Here is a 22,722-nt window from a genome sequence, read left to right as displayed (position 1 = left end):
TCGAAATTACGGCTTTCAGATGGTTATTTTTTAATCTTAAAAATGTCTGACTTCAGGATCCCTGGGTGGCTCAGCGGCTTAGTGTCACCTTCAGCCCAGGAGGGTGATCCTGGAGACCCGGGATCGAGTCCTGCATCGGGCTCCCTGTGTGGAGCCTGTTTCTCCCTCTGCCCGTGTCTCTGCCTCTCTCTCTGTGTCTCTCATGAATAAATAAATAAAATCTTTAAAAAAAAAAGTCTGACTTCTCAAAAGTTGATGAAGCAAAAATAAATAGCATCATTATTTAAAAGACAAGTGCACTGCTGTATTTGTCATCCATGTGCAGTCACGTGTCCTGGGGATGACGGAAGACAAGACAGCTCTGACTCTCTTGAGACAACTGCTGGCACAGGAAAATGCCACCACACGGGAATGACCTGGTTCCCATCCTGCACCAGTAGGCCAGCAAACCGAGATGCTGAATCTTGCAAGCAATCAGACGTGGGGAAACTGCTCAGGAGAAGCTTGTCCCTCAACGTCACCTGCCAGGTGGTGGAAGGCATTTTGGAGTGTACCTGTTGGCCTGATAAAACCTCTTAAAAAGACAGGTATTCTGTACTTGTCACAGACTGGGATTTGGTGAAGCAGCATAGGAATTTAACTGTTTCATTGATACATAGCCCCTTTATAACTTTCAATGGAGCAAACTTTGACAGATGGGGGAAATGGCAGAAATGTTGCATCAACAGCAAACGAGATTGTAATTAAACACATGTTTTTCTTAACATATAGTTTTTGCTCATCTAATTTCCACTATTATCTGGTTGAGAGAACCTTTCAGTAGGGTAGAGCAAAGGCAAACTTCAATCTCCATGGAAATGACCACAAATACCACCTTTCCTAGCTCAGATCAAGCAGGCCCTGTGTGTGGTCTTTACTGTCCCGGAAGCCAAGAGGAGCCTCCTGCAAGCTGTCTGTCCTGGCAAGAGGATGGGAAGCGAGTGAGCTCAGCGCCTGGAGGGACTGATGGACTGATCAGGAACAAGGAACTACCCAGGCATTTAGCCAAACTAACCTCTCCTGCCTCCCAGCACACAGAAACGGGCCAACCTGGGGCTGCAGCCATGGCTGCTACTTCTCCAAGGCAAGTTCTCTCCATTTTCTGACCAAGGATGTCAACCTCCTCAGCCTTCATTGCTGACCTTCCACGAATTAACTTCACGGCACCACTTATCAAACATCTACTCTAGGTTATACTAGATCGGTCTATGCACATCACTAGAAACCCAGTCTATGTATGACCTTTATTATTTCTAATGTGCACTAGGATGGACTTTTGCAACATAGTGTTTCTTGTTTGGGGGGCTCCTGCGTTAAAGAACAGTCATAAAATTCTTTTCAGGTTGATCCGAACACCAGATCACCAGTCAGAACACAGCCACAATGTTGTGTCAAAAATTCTGTGTGTAGCAGACCAAGGTTGTGTTACTGGTTGAGACCTTGTTTTAAGAAAAAGATTATTTATTCATACCTACCTTTGAAAACTGAAGTTGCAATGCATGAAAACTAAAAGAAACATTTTTTTGTTTTGTTTTTAGTGGGAAAGAGAGTTATGCTTGCCTCCCTTATTTTAACAAATTATGCTATGAGTAGAATGACAAATAAATGGCATTTCAGAGAAAAAAAGAGTATGCACATTTTAAAGCATTTATGGTAGCAATTGTAAAATTCTGGAAAGCAGGCAAACCTTGAGTACTTTTCTGGTCATGGATAAAACAGCCTATGTACATTGAAATACCTAATTTTAACCAAAGGGTAGCCCATTCCCCAATACACCTAGGACTTTCACTTTTGGTTTAATTCTGAACTGGTCTTCCTAATTTATAATAACCTCTCAAGCCTTCTTGCCTGAAAGCAAAGGTGTATAATACACTCAGTATCTTCTAGGGATTACCCTAGAAGAGGCACAAGACCTATGAGACAGTGGCAAGCCCTTTCCATGAGGATCCCTGTGGTCGGACTACCCAGCAACTGGCTCCTCGGTATACTTTTGATTAGTTAAGAGAATGTGAGGCTGGAGAAACCTGGTGCAGACTTGCTCTTTTAGGAACCAAATGAAAACAAAGATCAAAATACTACCAATTACACACACTTACATATAATTGAAAACTTCTTTTAAAAAACATTTTTTTTCAGAAGTTCTAAGGGATATACAAATACGTTCCCATGGAGAACAACATGTTGCCTTAAAAAAAAAAAAACCCACTGGCTAAAAGCAAAATCTTTATTAGTTTAACTTTTAGTTGAAATGAGAAACCACACATTTATTCAGAGGTGCTGGAGCAACTATACTATAATTTCAAGATACGAACTCCATATATATTAGTGTGTTGGGTGCAAAAAAACATGCTATGAATAGAAAATAAGTCAGAATGAGCTTCTTGCCATAAGACCTTTGAGGGCAGTGTTTAAGACACTTACATGCTGCTTCAAGCACTGCTCACACAGAGATTTTTTTGACTCAATTATAACTTCTAGCCTTATTTTCTATTACTAGAGTGTATTTATTAAAAGCGCAGAAATCAAGGGGTTATGGACCCAAAAATTTTTTTTAATTAAAAAAAAAACCCAAGAAGTTAATAGGTCACAAGATCAAATCGGGTGAAAGCTTGCTGGGCTACTTTCAAGCAAACTTGGGATGAAATCATAGTACCGTATGAGGGCACTGATTCTCTGGCATCATTCTCTCCACATAACACCTGGCTGCCTAGATGAAGAGTAAAATGACAAACCTTTCACTATAATATTTGAATGACTCCCCGTCCCCCAATCCTTTTTCCTGAAATGCCGATGTGTCTATAAAAGAGCCTACTTACTATGGTCAATATAAAACGTTCGGCCATCCAAGTGAATTCTTTCTTCCCAACCAGGCTGGTATAGAGAGAGAGAGAGAGGGAGAGAGAGAGAGAATGAATGAATACATACATTAGCTAAGAGTTCCAAAAATCAACGCTAAATTTAAACACTCTAAGAATGCCTTTTGACTCTTCTCTTCTAGGGTATATTGTTACATTAAGAATAAACCACAAACATTTCCAGTTAACTCTTGACAACATCTAGCAACACCCTATCACATGTTCACCAGCCTTAGCAGCCTTCACTCACTGTGTGATGAACAGGAAGCAGGGCTTGCTATTTCAAAAGCTTCAAAGGGCAACTCCAGCATTCCACAGAACAGTTGAGTTTAGGATTGAATAGCTCATTTAATTAAATAAATATTTACTGAGTACTGAAGGGAGAGGAAGGTTAATTTAAAAATGTCAGAGACAGATGCTCTAGTCCTATCACCAGGTGGCTGAATGACCTAACACACAGATTCTCTGGTGTGGGCTCTCACTATTTGTACTCAGGAAACAATTGGATTTGGGTATTTTTTCCCAAGGTCAGGCTGGTACACCCTCATTATCTGAACGGTGCCTACTTGCTATCTGAAAGTCAGGAATCCCAACAGATCAGGACAGCATGCTGTCTTTTGACGTCTCATCTTGGTCTCTGGCATTCTCTGGGCTCTATCTAAACCCAGGAACCAAAAAGTTCTGGGGATTGAGGCATTCTTGTGCAAAACCTGATGAATAAAGATTGAACCCTAACCTTCCTAGATTCAAGCTGTGCCATCACATACCACATGCCAGGCAACAGTGAAGTTCTTGAGTTTGGAAAATCCCGTTGGAAGAATGCCCACCACCCCTCCATTCTAGAAGTCTCCAGTCTCCTCACCTTCCTGTCCTTGTAAGGCTTTTTGATTTGGGGGATGGGGGTGGGTGGGAAGGCTGAGAAGGACATATGGTAAAAGTTTCATTCAAAATCTAATATGGAGTAAATAGCTCAACTCCCATTTGGGCCCTCAAAGAGAATAAGTGATAAAAAATTAAATTATATAAACAGCCCTCAACAGGGAAGAAAAACTTAAAATATCTGTAGGCTAATGACTTACAGAAACTGTCTATGATTACTTAGGCATTTTTCTCCTGCTGTTTTTAATATTTCTGTTCCAATGACTAAATTAGCAATATGGATGGAACCTAGTGGTTGCTAAGTTACATAATAAATGCGTGCTGCCTAAACTGTTGCATGTAGAGAATGCCTCTTACATCCTAGTTACAAGGTCTACTTTCTACTCACCGCTAACAATTCAAAACTCTCTTTTACAAGTAGTGGACATGAATTCTAGTATGTGTTACTAGGATCCAGCCATGCGCCTAATTCTATTAAAAGATTACAGACCAATGGGACCCAAAAAAGCCTGGAGAAAGAGAAGGCCCGCAGGGTCTCTCCATCAACAGCGGGTCAGATGAATGGATAAACATTTTCAGACTTCTCCATGTGTCTGCAGCGTACTCACAGGAAGAGGGCCAAGGTCATTGGGGTTTAAGGATGCCTTTGACCGCATATGTACTGGAAATTTCAGGCGTGGATCTTCCTGCAAGAAAACGTGAAAGGCAGAAGACGTTAAGAGTGATTCTCTGCGTGCAGTTACTGGCTCCTCCCCTTCTGGAATAGTGTGTTCCAAGGCAATAGGTTGCGTGTGCCTGGAGCTGCACACGCAACTCCTGCCTGTGCGGGGGAGGAGAGGACCTCTCTTTGTACAGGAAGGCTGGCTGATCGACACTCAAGAAAGATTTTATATACTCTTCTCCTCATCCTTGGTGAAAGCAGGACAATGAGAGTATTTCAATAAAAGGTGAAGCATTTTCCCAAGACCTCTAGCAGGTGAAGAGGAAGAGTGTCCCAGCAGGAACGTTACTATGGAAACCTACCAAGAATGGAAGGTGCCAGGGCAGATGAGGATCTCCTCTGCAGAGTGTTTTGGGGGTGGGGGGTAATGGTTTATAAATCTCTCTTGGGCACTGAGCTGTGGGTGAGGGCAGTGAGCCTTTCCACAGGTGCTGAGTTTCCTGTTGCGCCCTTCCACTCCTTGATCTACAGCTGAGTCTGAAATTGATCTGATGGTCAAGTCCCATCCTGGCTGGAGTTAGGTGGCCCCATCACGTAACGTCTCATATCCCTAACTAGAAGACTTTACTGAGATTCCTGGTCAAGTTCTGCAAAATGAGATTCTCATTTACATCTTAATACTTAAAAGTTTGTCAAAGATTTTTCTTAAGGGATGTGACTCATGGGACACTACAAAGAACCAACAAAAGAGTAATATGTGCTTTGATATCTTGGGTCATGCTTTATAATTGACAAAGAAAACAGAGGGATGTGTCATCTTGCAACTACCCTGTTAGGAGGCTGTGCACATGATCTCTGCTTCTTTAACATGAGGACACTGAGCTGCTAAGACCATGAGAACGTGTCCAAAGGCTCTCGCCCAGAGTCTGGGAGCGGCTCTCACTTATAGAGACCCAACAAAAATGCAATGTAACTTTGAGAATTTGCGTTAGAAACTCAAAAGATTATGAAACAAATGATACAACTCAGAATAGCATACTGTCAACCGAATAAGCCAAAGATTAAAAAAAAAAACACACAACAAACTAACAAAATCCTTTTATTTCAATTACATGAAAGCCTCTGTTCCTGTCAAATCACTAAAAGGTTTTCCTGCCTCAGCATTTTCCCAAGGTAACAAGAAAATGAAGTAATTGGTATAAACCTTGGAAAATAATACAATTCACTTTGTGCCAGCTAATGGGTATGAAAATGTTCTTAAACTGATTATGGCGGTGGTTGCACATGTTTATTTAATGGTCTAAAAACCACTCACTTGTATATTTTAAACAGGTGAGTTACAGGACATGTGAGTTACACTTCAAGAAAGCTGTTAGAAAAATTTCCTAAGTCAACAGTATAAGCTGTTAGTATCACTGGATTATAACAAAGTGACAGATTTTTGGAACTGGCAAAGTCTACCCCCCCCCTCGTGCCCAAAAAAACCCTGCCCCAAAATCAAAAAATAAAACCAACCTTTGCTTTCTATTAACTATAGCCAACTATTAGGTGGAGAAATAAATTGTGTTAGCAGTTTGGCTATTGTGATGGCTACTGACTCTGAACCTTGCTGCTGTCCTTTTTATTTTTTTTTTTTTTATTTTTTTTTATTTTTATTTTTTTTTTTTTTTGCTGCTGTCCTTTTTAAAGGGTAATTCAAGGCATAAAGTTGGTCTGGTTTTCTGTTGTATTCTGGAACCCATATGGTGTAGTCAACAGATATACTAAGGTTTTGGATTTTTAAAGTCCCAGGAGATGATGATTTGGTAAATATTTGTGTTAGGCTGACTTTGGACAGAGGATAAGACATGGAGCACTAAGCTCCCCACTCAGTGCTGGCTCTGAGCTGGACCCGGTGACGCCACAACCACAGGACACCCTTCTCTCCCCAGCCCCACCCCCTGACCATGCTGGCTTCCAGACGCTGCATGCGAGACCAGCCGTGCCTTGGAGTCATACACACAGGCTACTGTGAAACTATGGGGAAAAAGCTGGTGATGCAGAGCACACACAAACAAAGCAGCTGAAAGTTACAGAAAAGTGCCAGGGGGTAGGGACGAGGGGCATGAAGTATAAAACCTAATCTTACAGGTCTGCTAAGATGGCCTTGCACAGAAAACCCCGAATTTGTAGGATGTGAGGGTTGGAGGCTCTTGGGGACCTATTATTTTATTATAACAATAGCAACATCCGCTTTCCACCAAGTTCTAAGGGCTCAACCTAGAAGGCACTAACTGAGCCCACCCCCACGGTGAGTCCCAGAACAACAAAAGGTGGCAGGTACCCCCCCCCCCCACCACCTGGGGGAGCAGGTAAAGGCAGCCAAAGCCCCACAAGACTCGTGACAACTTTAGGGATGACAATAGAGGCAGGAATACTAATGACGTTACAAATGATAGAAATAAAAATGGATATAAATGAATAAAATATGCAAAACCCACTTGGGAGTCTCTCCCTGTCCTCAAGTACCATGAACACATTCTTCCACAGTTTCACAACTGCTCCCTTGTTACTGTCAGAAGAATTTTTAAACAGAAGGCGAAGATCCACATCTTGGGGGAGGGGAGAAAAAAGGATTCGTAGCAGAGTTTTAGAAATATATAAAATATGAGGAGGCTGGCGGGTTCAAACAACAGCTGAGCTTTTTCCCTTCCTGGAAGAGGTCAACAACCACGAGGGCTACAGTGAGTTTTATTAGTTTGGACCCAGGTAGAAAACAAACCTGTCATTTAATTAAGGGCTGTTGTTGGCTTTCTTGCTACAGAAACAAGCCAATGCCTTGTCCTGTAGAAGACATAAATGCACTCTTACATATATGCTTCCAGTTGCTTCCTCAGCAGAAAGAATGGGCAACCTCAAATCCTCTTGTCCCCTGCGCTTGGGTGCTCTGGAGGCCTCCAGCACTCCCCGCTTAGCAATGCTGACCCAGGTGGGAACAGAGGGATGCTCGCTGGATGTGGCCTGATTTTGTCCCAGAAAGACTGCTGGCACGCTGCCTGCGTTACTGGTGTGTGTGTGAAAGGCTGGGTTTTATAAATAGACTTCAAAGCGAATTTCCCCCTCTCAATGGATCCAAGGGAAATGCCGACCTGTATCTTTTCATGCTGCTGGCTAACGTAGGAAGCAAAGGCACACAGGCTGATGGAAGCAAGGCTAGTATTTTCAGGACTCTCAACCTGTCCTACCAGTTTTCTCTTCCTGTTTCCATGATAAAGCTCACATTCTAAGAATAGCTAGCTATGCTGTTCTCTTAAACACACATAACACAGAGCAAACCCCAAACCAACTCCAAACAGATTCCAAGCTGAAAATTGCCTTTACGCTTCACTCCATCTTATATCAAAATAAACAGGCAGGTTTGGAGTCTACCTTCCTCCGTACAGGCCTTTGTCTAGAAGGGGTGACGCAGCTATGCCAGCACATCTGAGATGAGTGAGGAAGGGTAGTCACTGGTGGAATTTCCAGTTGTTACCCTAAGGATTTTCCACAGCAGCAGCAGTAGCAACAAAATATTGGTTTGACACACTCAAATGTTAAATGAGTCCATGAGTCAACAGCGAGGATCCCGGTGGAAAGGGGCAACTGGAAATTCAAACTGGGTTTCATTCAGCAACGATGCAGGCAATAAATAAAGCTGGTGCTGTTTAAAATAAAACCTGCCCAGCTGTAATTACACTGCACTTGTGGCGTGAAGGATGGTGAAAAGGTTAGGAGCCCTGACTGCTAAGCTAGTTCAAATGACTCCAATCGCAGCTTATGCTGGCAAGCCACAGTGGCTCCATACGCTAATCCATCTCCTCCGACATTCACCCTATTTCTGGAGCTCCCATTTTGGGCTGAGGGCTAGAGAGCCAACAGTACAACACCAGCAGGACCGCCGCACGCTCTGAGTCCTGGGGGGCGGGGGGGAGACAGGGAAGGAGCTAAAATCCAATCTTTATTACTGTATTTTCCAAAGGGCTGTTTAACTTTCTGCCTAACCCTGCCCACCATCCTGTAAATATGATCTTCAGGTGAAAAGGCGCATCCAACAAAGCGATGCACTAGTATATGCCTTAGGAGTAGTTATGAGTTTACTAAATGAGTGTTGCCAGATCTCAATGATAAATTCCCCCTTACTTCAGAAGAGGAAGAACTCTTAGAGTGGTTCTCAATAATGAGTGTTTAGGCCATGGGGGGCATTTTTGGTTATCCCTATGGTGGTGAGGGGCTGGGGAGGAATGGTGGCCGTCAGCCTTCAGTGGCAGGAGCCAAGGATGCTAGATGCCCTGCGATAAAAGGCATGGCCTTGTCCCAAATGCAGAGAATGTCATCGTGGAGACATGTTGTAGCACCATCCACTGGATTTCAGAGGGTGAGCCCATTAGGGACTAAAGGAACACACAAGTCCAGGCCACGTTGGTCCAGGCCTCTTTCTTACACAATACTACCGTTCTGTCAACTGTGCACACTTGGTATCTTCACTAGAAATGGGAGTCCAAAGCATGTGTTCACGGCTAGCCCAAGACCAAATGGCTGGGCCAGGGACAATTGCCCGGACTCAACCAGCTTTCACACACCGTTAGTTCTGAGCAAGCAGCACAGATGACAGAAGGGTAGTTAAGCTCTGTACCCAGAGAATCAGACAGGGATACTAAGCGACAGGAAGAGCAAACCTCCCGTAGCATCAGAAATAGAAACAAGAATACCGAGTTTGGTTTGGTCGTAAGTCTAGAGATCACACAGCAGAAACGTACCACTGGCTTCTAAAAGAGAACTGCACGCTCTGCTAAGACAGACACCACTAATTCAGCTGGAGGAATGAAGAACTGACCCAGACATGGAGAGAGATGCGTATGCACCTCTGACTACTCTCATCGTGCTCACTAATACAACACAGATCCCTTCTCCTGTAGGACTTAGCACCACATGGAGGAGCAACACGACCAGAAAAATCGGTTTTGACAAAATGTTCACACACAAAAAAGCTATTAAATTTACAACCAAAGTCCTCAGTACATCTCTCCACCCATAATTAAAGGAATGAGAGCACAGGAGTATAAAACACGAATCTGATGTGAACAGTGAAGATGACAAGGACAAATCAAACAAAGGTGATAATGTCAATAGAAATGCAAAAAGAAACTGATGAGGAGAAATGATTAAAAAAATATTAGGACCCCCTAACAAAGTTACAGCATCATGGAAAATGAAGCAGGGACATCAAATTCCTGGCCCTGGGGAGCCACTACACCTTTCTTCCCAATACGGTAAATTGTCAGGACTAGAACTTTCCAGGGGTCCTATGAAGAAAAGGAAACCATCCTGGCACCAAGCCCAGAGGTAGCCACGAGCCTGCGCCCAGAAGCCACCCGCCCCCCACCGGCCCAGATGTGCAGAGTCCAGATGTAGGCAGAGGAGGTCCCCTGGGGCCATGCTTCAGCTCAGTGAAATTCCTCTCCGAGAACTAGGAAATCCAGGAAGCAATGCCAGACCTCATGATGAAAATGGAACCAAATAAAAGCACAGCCTTACCCACGTTGTAGTCTTTGTGTTATGGTCAATGAAGAAGGGCCGGCCGTTGGGTGCTATCCTCATTTCCCAGCCGGGCGGCAGGAAGCTCTGTGTGACTTTGTGTTGTGGTTTGGGGGAGTTGTAAGGTGATGGCTGTGGGGACTGTGGATTGGAAAGGGTATCTTTCACAGCCCGACGTATGGGCGAATCCTTGGCACCCTAAGGAATAATAACGAGCATTAGAACTCTTACCAGCTGCTATTCCGGGGGGGTCAAAATGTACCTGGGTACACAGGGAACGCTGCTCTCTGAAGAGGTACAAGGGAAAAGCTCTAAAACCCGTTTCTGTCATTCATCTACTTTTCAACCCATCTAACTTTAAAGTTTTCTGGTTGGTTAAACACATGACAATATTAACTACTTATACCCAAGGTCCATGGACAGCTATTCAGTGCGCACCCCAAGTATTGTTCTGTATTGAACGTTACGGACGGAAATTTTACAGAGGGTGGAGAAACACATGCCCCTGCTCTTAATGAGCTCACAGTCTAATGAAGAAGGGGTTGGCAATTTTTAGAGCACAGAAAGCAAAACCCGTACCAACAGAGACAGCCATCCGGACTAGCAGGTTGCTACCCCCCGGCACTCCCATCCCAGTTTGGAACAGACCCCATCGGCTCCCAGCCAGCAGCATCGCAGACCCAGGGAACGGGCCCGCAGCTAGGTCTGAGACACCGTCAAGCTCAGAACTTCACACACTTGCTCTCTGGCTTCTCTAACTCTGACGTTTGTGATGCGAAGGGATGGCAACAACACCACACAAACAGAAGGCACCCGCAGATGCCCCGCAATGGCTTCGAGATGTGCATGTGCATCAGAAACACATATGCCCGCAAGGTGACAGGCCCTACCGTCGAAAGGAAAAGAAAAATGATCAAAGCGACAGCTATGTTTGGAAACGCAACGTAAGCATTGGTATTGGCAAGAGTTCGTATGCAAGTCAAGAGCGAAACACAAGGAGAGATGGAGAGTGTCCGGCAGAGGGGCGCCCCCTTCGGGCACAAGGAGCCGCGGGGGCAGCCGAATGAGAATGGGGATCAGAGGGGGGCAGTCCACGGGTGCGAGCCGGGCGGCACAGAGAAGCATGAAGGAAGGCTGCACGACAACACCACGACCCATCAGAGAGCGAGAGAGAGAGAGAGAGAGAGAGAGAGAGAGGGCGGGGGGGGGGGGGGGACAGGGGGCTGCAACCACTCAAACCCAAGTAAGATGAGCAAGGAGATGAGAAGTCCCGGGAGAGGGTGAGCCGGTGAGCCGATGAGGCCTTCTCACCTCCAGTGGGGCAGATAAGGTTACGGTCGGCGAGCTGAGGCTACGGGGCCGGCGGATCTGAGGCTCGATTAGGTGGTTGTTACTGTTTGTGGCGGATCCGGACGCACCGTCTTCGGCGAGCTATTTCGGAGGCAAAAACAAGTTAGCTTGGCAGGAGGAGAACTCCTGTGCGAGTGATGAGGAGCGTGGACCCAAACAACGTAAGCCAGCAATAATAAGAGGGCTGGCCTATTGCAAGCGTGGAGGAAAATGATTAAACATAATAATGGGGGCAACGATCGAGAAGTACAGTCAAAGGAAATAGAAATGAATCACTAGCCCAGCGTAAACGCCAGCCTCAGAAATCAAGGGAGAGAAGCTCCACCCTGGGATGGGCTCCCTAAACCGTGTCTAGGGGTGGACTGGGTTGAGGGACCGAATTCTTCCTCTGGCAAATACTAGGCTTAGAGTTCCCATCTTCTCTGTGAGAAACATGATCTTAAACACGGGTTTTTTCAGAACAATACATTCACCTCGGGAGCACCAAGCTCACATAGGTTTCGGCTTCTACAGCCTGTGATTTTAGGTTGTAGGACGATCTGCATACCTGCATGATAGGTCGAGTCCAAGTTGTGGTTCGATTGTTATGATTGACATAGTATGTGCGTCCCTTAGCATCTTTTCTTTCTTCCCAGCCTGAAGGTAGGCCCGGCGTGGTGTGTGCATAGGCCACTGATGGCTGTTTGTGTAAGAAATCATTATTATTTAATATCCTGCATTTGCTTTTTGATCAGTTTAATAAAAGTAATGTACACGCAGAGAGTTACTAGACCAGGTAATTTAATTTTACTTGTACCCAAAACATTAGTGTCTGGAAAAAAGGCAATTGATTTCCAATGGCTTCCAATCTACTGTGAGATGACCCCCACACAGCCACGAGGTCCAAGATCTTCTAAGCCAGTGGGAAAACCCTGAAGTCTTAAACATAAAGGGTCGTGGCTAACATGATCCTAAGAGAAATATACAATGTTTCAGTTACTAGATTTTGCTGTCAAACCACAGAGTTTCAAGGTATTTTAAACTGTCCAATGTCACTAAGAGAGAGATGCTCTGAATAGTTTTTTCCTCAGTAGAGTTGCCACAGAGATGCTCTCCTAACTCCCGAAGTCTTCCTCAGCTTAGAGCCCTTTCACTACAGCTTTCAGGGAGAAAAAAAATACAGTCTCCTCTCTAGGACGGCTGTATTCGCGCCAGGGCACACGGTCATGAGTCCCAACCAGGACAGCTCAGTGGCCCCAGTCGGGAAGTCACTGGGCAACGTGAGGTCAGAATTCCACAAAAACACGCAGTTCGTGGGTTTGAGACATGCTCAGTATAGGGCGACTGGATCTGCAAAGTCCAAATTAGATTGCAGAAGGATTCCTGGGACACTTTTGCTTGTAGGGGGCCGTCTGAGAAATGCGGTCTGGGTGGAGAAACACTGGACCAGCAAGCATGTTTCAGTGACTCAGGGAGACAAGGAGATGGACGTCTGAGGTTCGTGCTGTCCCGAGAAGTGCTGGGCATGTGGACACTGCATATAAGATCTGTAACTGAGAAAAGGGCGCTACCCCTACCCTCGGGGCGGGGACTCAGAATTACAAGCCAACCATGGCCACCAAGGCTCCTGGGAGAATGTAAAAGCAATGAGAGGCCACACCTCAGGAATAATCTCTTACACGAGGTTACAAAAGGAAGCCACTTCTTTTGGGGCAACAGGCTTCCCTAATTAGGATCTTGTGAGCCTCCAGGTGGTTGACCAGGTGGATGTCAGGGTGACGATGTCAATCTCTGAGCCCAACTCCTCTGTGTGCGCCCTGTCTTTGACAGTCACCACCAAGACTGTGCTGGGGCAAGGAGGCCACAGAGCACCCCCTGGTTTCCTGCAGGATCGAGAACTAGAAAAAGCACGCTTAACCATCCTGCCATGTAATTTGGGGACTTCAGTTAATGAGGCTCAATACTCTACCCCATAAGCTAGATAGCACGTTCCAGAGAGAAACTGAGGCACGGAGCAGCTGCCTCAACGGTTATTTCTAACACATTTACCATGCCCTGCAAGACGATTTGTAAGAGGACTTTCTGCTAAAACGACAGTAACTATTTTCTTGATGGTTTTCCAGATTAAGTCCCGAAGGCCGTGAAATGGGAATTCCAAGACTGAGAGACCCTATGGGTTCTGGATCTAGGGGTGAGGCCACTACAGGAGCGCAACAGACCTGGACATGCAGGCCTGATCCTTCCGTGAGTGAAGACAGATGAACTCGTCCATAGCCTCAAGCTCTTACCCGCCTCCTTCTCTGGCTGAAGCACTAATCCCAAAGAACTCTTTCTAGGCTACTTTTCATCCAGGCACTACAAAAACTGGACTCTGCTGAACTAAGTCAGAAACCACACTGTAACCTAAGCAGTCAGTTTGCATTTTTGGCAAAGCATGCGCTATCAATCCTTGACCTACTATTGCTTATCTGATAACTAAAACTGCTTGGGCTCAGTGGAATGCTCGCTACATGGAATCTGTTGGTTTTCCTCCTCCCAGTTGAGTTAGGTTTTGGGAGTGGAAATCAGATATGTGCTCAGAAAGCTCTGTTCTGGAAACCATCAGGATAAAGTTAAAGGGACAAAATCCCTGGGAAGGACGTTGATGGGGAGACATCGTAAACTAAAAGAACCTGATGTGCATGGTTCATCTCAGAATCAGATTCAAAAGCTGGAGACCCTCCAGTACCAGGTTCCTCTCACAGCTCCAGTTAATAGGACTAATCAGTTTCTGGGAACCAAGAGTAGAGAGCAGAATATGGATTTTGATTAATACGCTCATTTTGCCTTCTATTGAGAATTGAATTGGCAACCTACAATCTAGTTCCATTTACGGGATATGGTGTTATTAAAATATTTCTTTATAGATTTCTAAGTGACCATGGAGAACAATTTGTGCCAACAACTGCATTTGTGACTCTAGCACTGTTCTCCACACACAGCAGGGGAAGAGGCAGGACTCAGCTTCTCCCGGGAGATCGTGCAAGAGATCCAGCCCTAGAGCCGAAATCAGATTTCTCCTGCTATGTGTGTGTGTATTCACGTGTACATTCCATACGACCTCAAGAGGTAAGTTAATTAATCAAGAGACAAACTGCTAGGCAGCTCAATTTAACAATTTCCCAGCTTTTCACTTAAATATACTATTGTGCTCTGCACTGCCAAATAGCCAGTTAACTACAGCTTCCTAGTGGTTCCATTTATTTCATTAAGATGGATAAATCAATTATGTGCAAACTGTAAAAGTTTCAATATGCTTTTAAAGATGACAATCAGTTTGGTACCATTACAGACTCTCCAAGATTCGTTCAAACCCTACTATACTGTTAACTCTGTAATTTTAGGTATATAACAGCAAAGTCCAGAAGGATTGTATCTCTCTCTCCTTTTATCTCAGAGACAGCTTCTGCTTAGCCAGCTGGAAAGTGACACCACTTTTCAAATACAAAGTATTATTTGTGTGTATACAACCAGTGTGTATTCCTAAACCAAAGGGTCATGGTTCCACAGGTGAGAATCAGGGTTTGTTCATTAATGTTACAAGAATAAAAGCACTACCATGGAAAGAGATGTACGCCAGGATGGTTAACGCAACAATGGTGTGTAGTGCCCAGGGGGTGGGGGTGGAGCTGAATGTTCATTGATGGGGGATAATTATAGAAATTGAGGTGCATTCCCATCACCGAGTATTACGTAATTATTAACAGGTCCCAGAGGAAGGACCACAAGTGAAAAACACTAGGTTGCTAGGTGATGTGTATATGAGATCCCAGTTTTGGTGTGTCCACACCATGCATGTTTGTGGAAGCACAGGCATTGGAGTGAGAGGCTACGTTCCAGGGTAGCCCCAGGACAAGAGACGGTACACATCAGTATGGGGCTGACATGCAGGGGTGGGGCAGGGGCAGGAGAGGGTATAAAAGAGGGGGAAAATATGATAAGAGATGGAACTGGAAAACATACTTTCAAAATTGTCTGGTTTCTGATGTAGCCATTGGATAAATTGGCTTACTGCAGCAGAAAGATCCCCAGGTACGTGGGAAGCATGAGATTAGGTAAAAGCATTTACGAACGACTACTATCTAGTCTTTAAGAACCAACAAAACCAAACTCATGTTTTTAATTCATCGTTGGGCAGGGGGAGGGCACAGGCAGGCAGAACACAGCAGTGGTAGGGCCACAGGACCTCATTTGGATGGGTCACTCTGTCCTGCCAAATACCTCTCACCATGGAGCCCAGTGTTCTCATAATTCAGTTTACCCTGTCACTTAATATCCCTCAGCTATCACAACGCTCCAATGCAGAGAAGATTCCCAGGTTCCAATGAAACGCAAAAATGGATGGTAGAGAATGCTCATTAGCCCTGAATTCTATTAAAATTATTTAATGAAATGATCTTGTCTACCTTGCAGCTCTACTTCTGGTAGAATTTACTAGCACACAGTAGGAAATATGCCAATTCATTTAGAATTTCTTTAATTCTACTGGAGGCTGAGGCCTGGCCACCCCAACACAGGATTTTCACATAAATCACTATCGTTCAATACCTTACAATGGGCTCATTTTGGCACACTGCCAATTTGATTTTCCTGTGCACAATGCTGAGCATTAAATTCTAACAATATGACTAAATTATTCCTTTAATCCTTTAAGTCCACATCCTGCATAAAAATCAGCAATTGCATGTGTATTTAAAGGTATTCTCAAGTAATAAGCAGTTATAACAAACCTAACAATGGTGACACAATAAGGAAAATTCTTCAAAGAGCGACAGCAGCTCGATGCGTAGACTCAAAAGCTAACATGTCTTTAGGGGTCAAGCAAAAACCAGGCAATTAGAGTACATAGTCCTATTCAAGTTACCCAAAACCATGAATACTAAAAATTATTTAAAACAATGAGTAAGAATAACAGATACTTGGCTCAGAAAAACTTATTTTTTTTTCCTAGACCGTTTAAACTTAATTATATTCCCTCCTTTCTCTCTCCAAATTATATGAACACTAGTTCATTCCTGTGGATAGAGACCCTTGTGGCAGAGCAGGGTCACTGGTTCACGCTCATGATACAGAAAATCTAACCCAGCATGTAAAATCTGGTACAGGAAACAGACAAGAGATTTGGGCCATGTGCACCACTGGGAATCCATGTGCCCAACTGCGTGTAGTTTCTGTGTGGCTTCCCTCTTCTCCTCCAAACAAATTATTTTATCCAAGCATTTTAACAAATAATAAAAGCTTAACAGCAGTATAAACATTAAAGGTAGAAATATATTCTAGTATATGTGCTGCTGAACCAAGTGTGGCAGAAATATATTTTTAAAGTAGGCTCCATGCCCAGTGTGGAGCCCAACGCAGGGCTTAAGCTCCTAACCCTGAGATCAAGATGTGAGCTGAGATGAAGAGTTGGATGCTTAACTGACTGAGCCACCCAGGTGTCCCCGAAGTAGATTTTAAATGGTCAAATTAAATGCTCTTTATTGAAGTTTGACAGTATTTTTAATAAAACTATATAGGACGAAAAACTGTTATTGTACCCACTCCCTTTGAATGATGTGAAAGTGAGAGCTTTACACTAAGCAACGTGTACAGCTCTACAGCATAAGGAGGCTGATCTTAACCAAAAAAAAGGGTATATTCACTATTTTGCAAAATGTTAAAACCAACCCACAGTTTTGTTATTAATGTCTGATTAGGGGTATCATTACCGTTGGCTCCTCACCACCTGTGACAGTGGATGACCGCGCTCTCCTAGTTGGGACACTCGGCTGTTGAATGACAATGGACATCAGTGAAATGCACTTAGGGACATCACCCATTGCTTACTGAATCAGGAATAGCTGCTGCAACAGCCAGTAAGGCAGGGGCCATGAATCAGAATCCCTGAAATCCACCCTGTCCAGATAAAGCTGAGCAACCACTCACTGATGACCAGAAGAAAAAGAGGAACACAATTGCCCTCCCACCCAGAGAGGGCTCAGGTTGTAGCCGTGATTCGAGAAAACTCATGAACTGCAATCTCAGTCATGTGAGAAGTCTTATTTGAAAAAAATTGGAAACCGCTATGGTTTTGCTCCTACTGTTAAATAATTAAGCAGATTCTTAAATCTGCCAAACTCATAATTTGAGTTAAGAGGCCACTGGTGATCAGTGAGTTTGCAGCTTTATAGGGTACAAGGAAAGAGGGAGGAAAATCAACAATTTTCAGGAAAGTGAGCTCTTTGGCAGATAAAATTGACACCGATTTTGAAAAGGAGGGACAGTGCCATTAATTCGTCAAGAAAACAAATCACAGAATCATCAGGTTGGGGAGGATCCCCTCCCCAGGCTATCACAGCTGATCACTCTGGTTTTTGGGGAGGCCTGTACTAAAGCTATCCCAGAAAGGATGCTCTTGTCAAAAGCTCCTGAACAACCAGCCCATTCTGTGTGTGCCACAACTCAATCTACCATGTTGATTTCTCAGTTTACCAGCATACTCATGAATTCATTCTGTTACCATAAAAGACTAAAATGCAGGCAACAATATGCTTTGAAGTAAAAATGTACACCATAAGGAAGATACCATGATTGCAAAACTCTAAGTATAATCTTTTTTTCCCTTTAATTTCATAGATGATGAAGTATTAGTACCCTCAAAATGATCAAGGATTTGTACTAATAAAAAAAATTGGCCAAGGTCAACAACAAATTGAACATGCTAAAAACCACAAAATATTTTCTCCTCCAAAGGAAGTAAATTCACAAAAAATGTTTACTGCGCACACCAAACCTCTCCCAAGGCAGTCCTGGTCTGCCTTCCAATGCGAATATTCAGTCTTATTTCTGCCCTAGATTGTCAAACACTCCTTACTCTTCCATATTTGCTTCTGGTTATGAACGTTATGGGAGGGTGGGAACAAATTATAGTCAATTCTTTCGTCAGCAGAGCTGCCTTTACAGAGAAGGTACAGGCACTTGTGGGTTAAGAGTTGAGGTCATTAGTGATGGGGAGAAACCCACTCCCTGCAAACCCAGAAGAGTTATTCCTGTTTAGAGGGGGTCGACATGTTCTTAAGATGCAGCTCACTGGAGCACAGCATTAGTGGCTAAATGAAGTTTTAAAAAAGTAAAAGAATTCTTAAAAGCATGCTTTTAGTTAAGTAGCTTAAGTCAGGTGAGCACATCAGAATTTGGTATTAATTTGAGTGGAAAAGCAAAGCAATGAAGTTTTCAGCATGTCAGAGACACTGTGGCGGTAACTCTTTGTATTGGAAATCCACTCTCCGTGGGCGATTTGCTAGGAAATCCTAAGGTCCCATTTAGACAGAGAATGGATTTGCACAGGAAAAACTCTTCTTTGGCAGCCCAGATGATTTCAAATAGAAGCCGCAAGAGCCAACCGAAGGCTGGCAGGGGGCGTGGGTTACCGGTGGTAGATGAGCCTGCTCGGCGACCCCGTCGGTGACACTGCAGGACCGCAGCCTTGAGGAGGGCTCTCTTTGCTGAAGGGAGGAAAGGACATGGAACATTGTGAAAACCTAGGCATAGAAGCAAGGTTCACTGGCTTAATACGTCACTCAAGCCTACTGGGTGCACTTTGGTATCAAAAGGTAAGTACACGAGACACCAGCTTTTTTGAACCAGGAGAGTTATCCTTCAAGTAGTCGAGTCATCTTGTATTTTTCAAGAGTTTCAGGCAGATTGAGATTCTGATGGGTCCTTAGTAAGAAGTAAGAGCAAAACAAGGCCAAAAAAACAAAGGGGGCTGAAGAGGCCCATGGAACGCTTAAGTATTGCTTTAAAAATGGAACCAGGGGTTCCTGGGTGGCTCAGTGGTTGAGCATCTGCCTTTGGCTCAGGGCGTGATCCCTGGGTCCTGGGATCCAGTTCTGGGTTGCACTCCCCATGGGAAGCCTGCTTCTCCCTCTGCCTATGTCTCTACCTCTCTGGGTTTCTCATGAAGAAATAAATAGAATCTTTAAAAAAAAAAAAAAAGGAACTGGGAAGCTAGCAGTCTTGTATTTTGCTGTGGGATGCACCGGCGGGGGAAATAGAGGAAAAAATACTAATATGGTTATTAGACATTTATTGAGTATTACTATTGACAAAAGGTCAGCTGGAGTCCAAGTCCAGAGAACTCACATAAAGACTTGTGCTACTTCTGAAGGGTCAGGTATTTATGTTTTAGCTTCTCAATGGAGCTGATGTTGTGCCGAACAGGAATAAAAGATTAAAACAGTGACACTAATCTAAAACATCGAGTGTGTGATGTGTATGTTCCTCTGACTTGTTTGTATTAATATCTATTGTTAGAAAAACCACCTCACGGATCCGATCAGAGAACAGCAGGAGGTCACACACACAAAGGCCAAGTGTCTAATCAGCAACAGGTTCATTCACGGGAGAAGTATGTACATAGCACTTACTCATTTTTAGTATTTTGGGATGACCAGTAAGATGGGGTAAGGTCAAAGAAAGACTCTCTAACAGTGATGGGGGCCTAACTGTGTCCTTCCACACTGGTTAGGATGAAGGGTTCCTTCTTTAAGTAAAAGTTCAAGCTACTGTCCCTTGAATACAGAGTGACCCTGACAAGCAAAACTGCAGAAGAGTCCCATATCATTTTTTCCAAGACATTCTTTCCTAACAGCTGAGTCAAACTCAACACAATCTTAAAATAATACTGACCCTCCAACTTGGATCTTAAGGGTATTCCATACACTTGGAATAATTAAATGCAGGCAAGTCTTCACACAAATAACTGGAGATGCTAACTTAATGCTAAAGAAAATTATGATTTTTTTTACTTGGTAGATTAGAGGTGGAAAATTGCTATGGCTCCTGCACTACTTACTACCTTTTATAGGTTTTAAATATATGGTTTCATTGCTTCTGTTGTTTCCATAGCAACAGTTTCATCAATTCAAATATCCCACATGTAATTTTTCCCTTGCCCTTTTAGAATTAAATTTTCATCTCTGTGATATTTCTCTTTCTGAAAAACACTTACAGAATTATAATATAAACTCAAATTAATTGAGTACTCACTGCAGCTCACACAATATGGGCCAATGGAGTCTTTAAATAAAAACACTAACAATTTTGTGAACATTTACTTGCTTTTACATTTGATGTGGTCCTCCCATCCACTTATATTTGATTTGGTTCTAATAATGACTATTTTGCTAGGATGCCGTTTTCAGTGGAGTGACTGTTATTTACTATAACACATTTTTAAAGTTCAACTTTTCGAGAAACATTCAGTTGTTTGTTCTCAACTTTACATACAAGCAGGTGTTTTTCTATGGATTTTTCTGCACATTTTGTGTTGTCAAACATGGAGGTCTTCATACTGGTTTTGCTGCTTCTCAATGGGGGGTGGCCCCACCCAAAGTTTCTAGAAAGAGGTTCCCTGATGGTTGAGAACCCAAGTTCAATTGCTACCCTGAGGTCTGTGCCACAACTTCCTAATCTTTCTTGAGGACTTGTACTCTGGGACTTAGGGGAGGTATTCCATCTCCCATTCTAACTTTGTCTTGGATGGGTCCCTTCCACATCATGCCTTCAAGCTGTGAAATGAGGATGGTAAAGTGTGCAGAGAGGACTAATTAAGAGGACTAATTAAGAGGTCCAATGTCTCTTAGGTCTCAGCGTGAAATATCACCTTTGCGATGAAGGTACGATTTATGAGTGTTTGACTAGGAAAAGAAATTCAGGGTTAAAGCTGATAATAATAGAAGTCGTGGACTCTTATTTGCTTGAGTTCTTTACAAATCAAGAAAGATCCTCACCTGCTTGGACTAATTTTGGTATTGTCCTCCTAGAAAAGGAGGAACTTAGGGAACCTGTCAGAGTTCTCTGGGAGCTGGAGAACCTTGGTCTTTATTTGCATATAAGATTCTCTTAAAGCAATAAGAAGTGATTAAGTATTTGCTGAACTTCTCATTCAACCGACTATTACTTACCATCAAAGAACCAAATTGCTCCCCATTTGAGTCTGGAGTGATCTGAAGCCTTCTGCTCAGTTCCTCAGACAGCTCCTGAGGGCTGGTCCGAGATACTGGAGAGGATGGTGGTGGGGGCAGCGCCAGACTGAGGGGGTCTCCCGTGATGTTCACTTCTTCGGAGATGGTCTCCCAAGGCTATCACAAGGAATGAGACTTTGGGGTAAATGGCAGGAACGAGCGATCCTCTCGTCACCTTGCCAACAACAATAACCATTATAATAACTAGAATTAACATTTACTGAGCACTTAGGCACATAATCTTCTCCAAAACCACGAGGAAGATGTGTACCCTAATTCACAGAAGAACTGTATCCTAATTCACAGATGAGGAAACTGAGGCACAGAGAGTAACCTGCCAGAGAGAAGACAGCTAGGAAGTGGCAGGGCCAGGAACAGATCCAAGGAAACCTGGTTCTAAGGGCTGTATACTCTTAACCATTTTATTTATTTATTTCTATTTTTTCTTTATTTGAGAGAGAGAGAGCAAGCGAGCGAGCACGAGAGCGCGCACACGCACACGTGCACGAGCGGGGGGAGATACAGAGGGAGAGGGAGAAGCAGGCAGGGAGCGTGATGTAGGGCTGGATCCCAGGACTATGAGCCGAAGGCAGATGCTTCACTGACTGAGCCCCCCAGGCGTCCTCTTAACCACTCTATCATACCACCTCTCTGAGCAGTGACCCGCTTCTAGCGCTAGCTACCCCACATATGGGTTAAAATGTTCTCAGGGATTCACTCCCGATTTTCATGAGTTTCTTTTACTCTAACTGCTGAGGAGTCCATGAAAACAGCCGAGATGCTATAAACTGCAATTAAACAGTGCTATTAAGTAACTTTCAGTGAATTTATTATCATTAATTTTGCTTTTCCAATTTTGAACACTGGAACATCTTATGAATGATCTTCTTCAGAACACGTGGCCTAAAAAGGATGGATTTCTAGTAAGCAGACAGAGTTAAGGCTGCATGCAAGTTATGGTAATTGCTAATTTGTCGTTCAATTCATAATATCCCTGCAGTAATTTACCGTAAACATTTAAGGGGAAAAATACTAAACCTCTCTAAATTCACCCAAATTTCAATTTTCTTGCTAACAAATCTCTTTTTTTGATATCAAAACCACTCAGTAAAAGTACGTGGTACCCACACAAGTTACAGGGCTCATTCAATTGCTGACATACGACAACCACGTTGCCTACCTACAGTACAGGTAGGCTCTGGGGGAAAAGTAAATTAGAAAGTGAAAACATCTGAAGATTTTCAGCACTACAAATAAGGCCATTTCCCTTTGGTAATGAGCAGATACAGGTATTCATCAAACATGACTTTCATAAGCACATCCTGAATCAATTAATACCCCGATGGTCACCAATCAGCTG

At 43.6% G+C, this 22,722-nt stretch overlaps 1 protein-coding gene across 6 annotated transcripts in view; it reads right to left on the bottom strand.

Moving 5' to 3' along the window:
* Positions 1-22,722, bottom strand: part of NEDD4L (NEDD4 like E3 ubiquitin protein ligase) — a 340,490-nt gene that overhangs the window by 42,952 nt on the left and 274,816 nt on the right. For 4 of the 6 annotated variants that reach the window (XM_041739415.1, XM_041739419.1, XM_041739416.1 and 1 more), the window contains 8 exons: positions 21,303-21,479; positions 18,765-18,839; positions 17,064-17,123; positions 11,885-12,016; positions 11,299-11,418; positions 9,988-10,185; positions 4,382-4,459; positions 2,856-2,910 (listed from right to left, as the gene is read on the bottom strand). In XM_041739415.1, coding sequence (XP_041595349.1) covers positions 2,856-2,910; positions 4,382-4,459; positions 9,988-10,185; positions 11,299-11,418; positions 11,885-12,016; positions 17,064-17,123; positions 18,765-18,839; positions 21,303-21,479 — 895 coding nt within the window. The remainder of the gene's footprint in view (positions 1-2,855; positions 2,911-4,381; positions 4,460-9,987; positions 10,186-11,298; positions 11,419-11,884; positions 12,017-17,063; positions 17,124-18,764; positions 18,840-21,302; positions 21,480-22,722) is intronic. The other 2 variants (XM_041739414.1, XM_041739418.1) reach the window with 2 other exon arrangements.

This window comes from Vulpes lagopus, chromosome 24 (genome assembly GCF_018345385.1).
Source record: "Vulpes lagopus strain Blue_001 chromosome 24, ASM1834538v1, whole genome shotgun sequence".
NCBI classification, from domain to species: Eukaryota; Metazoa; Chordata; class Mammalia; order Carnivora; family Canidae; genus Vulpes; species Vulpes lagopus.
Note: the sequence above shows the minus strand (reverse complement) of the source record. Positions and strands in the feature narration are given on the sequence as shown.